We start from the raw sequence: 6,800 nt of genomic DNA on the forward strand, positions 1-6,800 counted from the left end.
TTGAGGAAGAAGACTGAGGTTCCCTGGCTGCCATGCTGGAAAGGAACAAGGGCACTTTGTATACACAGACGGGCAGAGTGTTCCACCATGGGAGTGCAGAAAAGGTCAAGCATTTACCACATGGGTACAAGGGGAGACTGATTCGCTGTAGCTAGAGTGCAAACAACCAGCCTGCAAGGCAAACATGTCAGTCCTAAAATGGTGAGAGACAGAGGGAGAGAAGTGATTGATATGGGAGTTGTTGTCGTTGGCTTTCATTTAACTTAGTTATTTCGCTATTCAAATGTATGCTTTTTATGCCAATTTACAACATTGAATTGAACCAAGAGAGAGAGATTGACAGAATGTGATGATGAGAGAGTTGGAGAGGACTATGGAAAAAGAGGATAAAAATTGTGAAGATGAGTAAGTGATTAGAAGTAAAAAAGGAGTGAGAGTTGTGTATAAGGGAGAGAGAGACAGAGCAAAAACGGGGGGGAAGGGAGAGAGAGAGGTCAACATTCTACCATCTTGCAGTCATCCTGTTTGGGAGTGGGAACCAGTGACTGGCTCCTTTCACCTCTGCTGACCATGAACAAAAGTATCATTCAGCTTAAGATGGATAGAGGGCACCAATGGCGAGTGAGCTAGCTGGACCAGTGAGTGAAAGGGCATTAGTCCCCCTATCCCCTCCCTCCCCTAAACTTGTGCTTGTTCACACTATGAAAGGACTTCAATTGAGATGAGATGTGAGAAGTGACCCCCTCCTATCCCAAACCCTCATGCCCCCCGCATGCACACATGAGAGCAAGAGTGCACACACAGTCACCAAGCCCTCAAGAGACTGAGATGTTCTTTTGTCACTCGTATCTGCAGAGATGCAGCAGGCATGCACTGTCAGAGGGGAAATTGGTGTACAGGGTGAGGGGGGTTCCAGAACTTATTTCTCTTTCTCCCCACCTGTTTTCCTCAGGCAGGAGTGTCTCATTTTCAGCTGCCAATAAAAAAGCATAATGTACACACCAACATGCTGCAGGCAGCTCCACCCCCCAGCCCACCTCTCCAACCTTCCCCTGGGCTGCTGGCTGGTGCCAACCCAACACTCTGATTTATGGACTGATAAAACAAAGGGCACAGGCCAATTCCCATCTGTGCCAAATTCTGAAAGATTATGTAAATCAACAGATGCGTAAATGTTAAAGTATTGTAGGATATTGGCAATGAAAGTGGCAATGTACAGTACTGTATATTATTTTGTGACTAAGTATATGGGTTACTAAATTTGAAGAATGACCACACATGAAATAAAAATGCAGGACAAGAGCAGGTCTAGTCATACCTCTGTCTGAAACTATTCCAATTTAAGAGGACGACTTTCAGAAGATGAAGTTAATGTTTTGCTCCTATTTCTGTTAGTTCTCTTCATAACAGAACTGCTGCCTTCCATTTTCCTCTCAGCTTCTATGTCCAACAGTTTCAGTACATTCATGGGGTGGCAGATTGTACTGGATGGAATCACAGCAGGAGGAAAATCACAAACAAAGCCAACCTTCTGGGAAACCATTCTCCCACCTCTGGGGACAGCAGGGCCTGCAAAGTGTCTCTTGTAAGACTGCTGGACCCGTCTGCTTCTGTCGTTATCTCTGCGTGTGTGTCAATTTCACTGTCTCTTTCTGTTCATTAATCTCTCCCTTCAGTAATTTTCCATATCTCAATTTATCGAGCTCTTCACTATTTGCCTGTCTTGCTGATCCCTGTGTTTCTGCTGTTTGAGCAAAAAAGCTTCCACTAAACCTCACAGCAGATGATGTGTACCCCAATTAATAGATTAGTGTGCCAGCAAACAAGCAACTTAATGTAAAGTGTTACCAAAATATATTTCTAGAAGAGTACTAAGGATGTAATTCCACTTTTGATGAGCGCTAACTGGGATTAAATGATTAAACAAACATTAGCTCACTTCCGGTAAGGAGCGTTACCAGCTCAGCTCAGCACAGCCTCCCTGTGCATTAACTCTGACAAAAAGAGTCTTTCTACAGCTGTGATGTGTCGCACTAATCCATCATGACCCCTGCCCTCTCTACTCACCAAAACACAGAAGGAATGGAAAGAAGGGGAGTTTAAGAGACGGAGAAGAGACATTGAATGGAGAGAGGGAGAGAGAAATACAAAGAGAGAGAAATAGAAAGAGAGACAGCTGCACTAAGGGTCAATTCCACAGTAACAGACAAATACTTTTACTTTAAAATGTATTTCAAACAAAAACCAATGATTGACCACTTTTAACAATTTCCACTGAACATTTTACAAAACACATTTACTTGAAGAATTGTCAGAGGAAATTGCTAAGTAGTCCCTGTGCATGGAGTTGTATCATTTGTTTGCAATCATTGGTTTATGTTTGACATAGATTCTAAAGTGAAAAATCACTCTGTTAGCGTGGAATTGCTCTAAGGCAACCCATCAAATACTCTGAGGGCTTGAACTGAATATATCACGTAGTTATGAGCTAAAAAGCTGTCACAAAGCATTTGGTTAACCCTTGCTCAGTGTAGGTGCACAAGAAGCCTTCAAGCCCACACTTCCAATCGTAATAAGTAGACATCACAATTGTAATACAATATTTGGGGATATGTTGGTAACTTACATGTAAGTCTGAAAAGATGATGATGTTTGATAACAGCATACACTACACTGTCTTAGTTGACACATTGGTAAATACCACGGTTTCTCTTCATTTTACCTGACACAAAACAACACTGGCAGTTTATTGGGTCAACTCTAGAGCGTGTGTATTTCTACAATTCTGCTGGATATTAATGAACTCAAGAAGTCAATAAAATGTACTTACAGTCCATGTGGTATAATGTTCAGGTACCTAGGTGGAAATAAAAGGTAAAAACCAACCCCTCAGCTTTTATGTTACATAAATAAAGGTGATGGTGATATTGTATATATTTAAATGTCTCGTTCAGTCTTGGATATGAAACTGTTCTGCATCAATACCCACCGGGCCCAGATGTCAATTCAACATCTATTTCACGTTGGTTCAACGTAATTTCATTGAAACGACATGGAAACAACTTTGATTCAACCAGTGTGTGCCCAGAGGGTAGTCTTCTCAAGGTCAGATCCTTCCTTCTTTTCCACATTAGGATGCACATTTCCTTGGTCCACCTTCAATAAATAACACATAGACTCTTTGACGCCCTTGGGCGGCTGCTCTGTTTATCATTAACTAAGACATTGTGAAACCTTTAAGGCTAGTTAACCAGAAATGTATTAACTACGCAGTCCCAGTCTCAGTTTCTACTCAGTTAGTAAAGCTCTTCCTCTTTCTCTCCAGCTTTTCTTGTTACAGAGACAAAGACAGACATGAAGGCGGAATCACAGGGAATACAGAAAAGAAACAATGACCATTCCTTAAAAATCAACTATAGGCTAACTAAAAGAGCCATGTCATAGAGCTTTTGGTTTAGTTGTTATTTTGTCTTGATCACAACAGTTTTTTCCTTTCGTCAGTTCCTGACCAAGATTCAGAATATTTTATTTTGTTAAAAATATAGTCTACAAATAATTTAACATTGCACATTTTCCCCATGTTGATAAGTTGCTTGAGCCACAATATTGTAAGGAAAGTAAATAAGACTTAATTATTATGGTGAAGTGTTACCGAACTGACAAATTCTGGGGTGAATTCTGGGTATCCCTGTAAGATGAATTTGAAAGGTTTTCCTGCATCACTTTGTAAAGGACATGTAATGCATATGTAAAGGATATGCAATGCAGAATATCAGCAAAACCACCACCACAACAACTGTCTCTGAGATGGGTAAGTGTGTCCAAAGTGTTGTCTTTTAGGGGTAGGCATACACCGAAAGTGACCTGGGACTTTCTCTGCCATGATGTGAGTTGGTGAGTGGAGCAGCATTCAGGATAAACAGTCTCAGGCAGGTATTTCTGGGATCTGTTCATGTCTGATCTCCAATTTTATAAAGACCAAATTAAAAGGATTACACCAAAGCATCATGAAGTTCCCTCTGTCAATGCCTGTTCTGGATCAAACCTTAGCCTTCTCACAGCAGTAGGCACAAAATGTCTTCATAGTTCTATTCCTTCACATGTCAACAAGGAGTCAGTGCAGACTACAGAGCCAAGACAGGCCGAAGAATCAGCAAATTAAGACCTTCTTGCTTTACATGGATGACGGGCTACTATTCCACATGTCCCTGAATATAAGTGTAAAAGATCATGGCTGTAGTCTAAGAAAGTGAAAGTCCAGGTCCCAGGCCAGGGAATATGCTATAGCTTGTATGCTTTTCAGTAGAGTAAAATACTAGGGTATAAGAGGGGTCATATCAAGGAAAGGTCAGCAAGTGAATGAGTTTGGACCAGCATGAACCATTTAGCAACCATTGCATTAAAACATAAATAGCTTAGCCAATACTGTATATACTGTACCAACCTTTCATTTTAAGGCCTACTTTTCCTCTGGTTGTTCTTCATTCTTTGTGTTTGCTCTTTCATACCAACCACAATAATGTGTTTGTTATCAGTTGAATAACTGATCCACAGCCCAAAGTTGTAAAAACGCACTCGATTATTTTGTTTCATTGACAGCCATTGTGCAAAAGTTTGCTCCAGTACTGACGTGGTGAGGTGCCCCTCTCGAGTAAGTAGTGGCCGACCTTACCGTTACAAACACGGTCTAACTAGGGAGAGATATTGATTCTAGGTTTAATCGTGTTTTATTAGAGTTTCAATATGTGTTGATACTTACAGATAGTAGGTGAAGGCGCTTAGACCAGTTGGGACAGTGGTCAGACCTTTCCCAGAGCAATCGGCGCCTCCGTCCTCGTCGCAGCTGCATGAGGACGAACAAATAGCCGGAGTGGATTGTCCTTGACCAGCCGCACCATCCCGTAGTGAAAACAACCGCAAAAATATCCAGATGACAAACACGCGCATGTTCTTCTTCTGTTCAGACTGAGCAAAAATGGCTTTACGTTTTTCTCTTATAAGGACATGTAGGCTACTTTTCGTGTGATTGCTCGGTTGTGATGGCTTGTCCAAGAAGCTTGAATACGTATTATTATTGATAGGTAGTCGACCACTTCAAGGATATAGAATGTTAATGCATCAGTCCCACCAAACATATATCCTTAACTACCCCTGTCAAGTCTGGGACATTTTCTTTACTCAAACAATGCGGTTTACCTTGCACTAAGTGTGCTCCTATTCATCCCGTGTGGAGTGTTGGTCCCATAAAAATAAGTATCACCCGTCCACACAGACGACAAAATCGACACCTTTTGCTTTTTTTCCGTTTTCGTTGTCCCATTAAATCAGCAAACCAGGCGGATCCGTGCGTGGACAAAATAAGAAGCCTCAATACAATTCTCCAACCGAAATGGGAAACACTTGGTGCGTTATTTTGCTATCGTTTCCCTCCTGATTTGTTTCCTGTAGAACAACACAGTCAGCTTTCAGCCATTCCTCACGTTTCCTTCCTTTGCTCCCTGCCACCAGCAGCCCGCTTTTTCTTGCTCACTCGGTAAGCACCCTGCCGGACAACCTGCCACACGATCTGCTGAATACAGTATGTTAATACTGACCTACATATTAATGATTTCACAACGTCACACTTTTGCTTTAGTAAGCAACATACTGCAGTTAATACGTTTGTAATTGTGTAACAATTCATTTAAATGATCAATTCATTTCCACCCCAGTCCTTTCTTTGAGTGTGGTACCATCTCAGGTTAGTCCTTTGGTAGTAGTTGGTCAATAACTGATATAATGGTAGGCTTACCATTCTTATTTTAATGAATTCCAACTGACTGAAATGTAGTTGTTATTATTAGATAGGCCTAATTGTCAGTTTATTATCATTTTACCATATGCTTTCTACCAATAATACTGTTGGCCTAAAATAAAGTATAACAAACAGTTTCTTCAACAACTACATGCCAGATGAAACGTGTTAGTTAGCCTTCTCAGGTCAAATGTTATTTGTTTGATTACATAATACTTTTCTTTGTGTAGGTCCTGTGATTTGTTGTTCTTTGATTTGTTGTTCTTTATCTTTTAAAAAAATGGAACCTTTATTTAACAAAGCAAGTCAGTTAAGAGCAAATTCTTATTTACAATGATGGCCTACCCCGGTCAAACCCTCCTCTAACCCGCCCTATGGGACTCCCGATCACGTCCGGTTGTGATACAGCCCGGGATTGAACCCGGGTCTGTAGTGACGCCTCTAGCACTGCGATGCAGTGCCTTAGACTGCTGCGCCACTCAGGATTTCTACTTGACTCCTGCCTCCAACAAGGGGGAATGTGAAAGTGTGACAACAATCCAGCCAGTAGAGTAGACACTTCTCTCTCAATGGTTTAAGAGTCGCTGTGCTAAATAGGACTCTATTTTCACCAAAAGGGTGGCAGGCAAGGCACTTTGTTACTTGTCCACTGCTTGTCCACTGCTCCCTCCTCCGCTGTGGTTGGGCAGGCAATCCTCTGTAACTTGTGGCAGAGCCTCTGCCACAGAGGTGACCAGTGTGAGCTCCCCAGAGGCATGCAGACCTACAGCGGGTGCTGTCCAAGGCACCATTCAGCCTGTTCAACATAAAAATATATGGATAGTGTATGATATCATTGATAAACGTTGTAGAACCAGCCATCTCTCCGAACTACGCAGCCAGCGAAGAAGGAAACTTCTTAAGGATGCCACCATCGGCAATAGCAGCTTTGAAAGAGACACAGGGGTACACATCATGCTCTGAGCATCATGGAATCAGGGCAGTGTTCTGTTTCATACCTGAGAGA

The 6,800-nt window shown here is 41.9% G+C and overlaps 1 protein-coding gene across 1 annotated transcript in view; it reads right to left on the bottom strand.

Annotated features, from left to right (window-relative positions):
- Nucleotides 1-5,572, bottom strand: part of LOC106563548 (leucine-rich repeat-containing G-protein coupled receptor 4) — a 30,211-nt gene extending 24,639 nt beyond the window's left edge. The window contains exon 1 of the mRNA XM_014129225.3: nucleotides 4,760-5,572. Coding sequence (XP_013984700.2) covers nucleotides 4,760-4,947 — 188 coding nt within the window. The 5' untranslated portion in view covers nucleotides 4,948-5,572. The remainder of the gene's footprint in view (nucleotides 1-4,759) is intronic.
- Nucleotides 5,573-6,800: the final 1,228 nt, after the last annotated feature.

The sequence above is a fragment of the Salmo salar genome, chromosome 11 (assembly GCF_965601325.2).
Source record: "Salmo salar chromosome 11, fSalSal1, whole genome shotgun sequence".
NCBI lineage: Eukaryota > Metazoa > Chordata > Actinopteri > Salmoniformes > Salmonidae > Salmo > Salmo salar.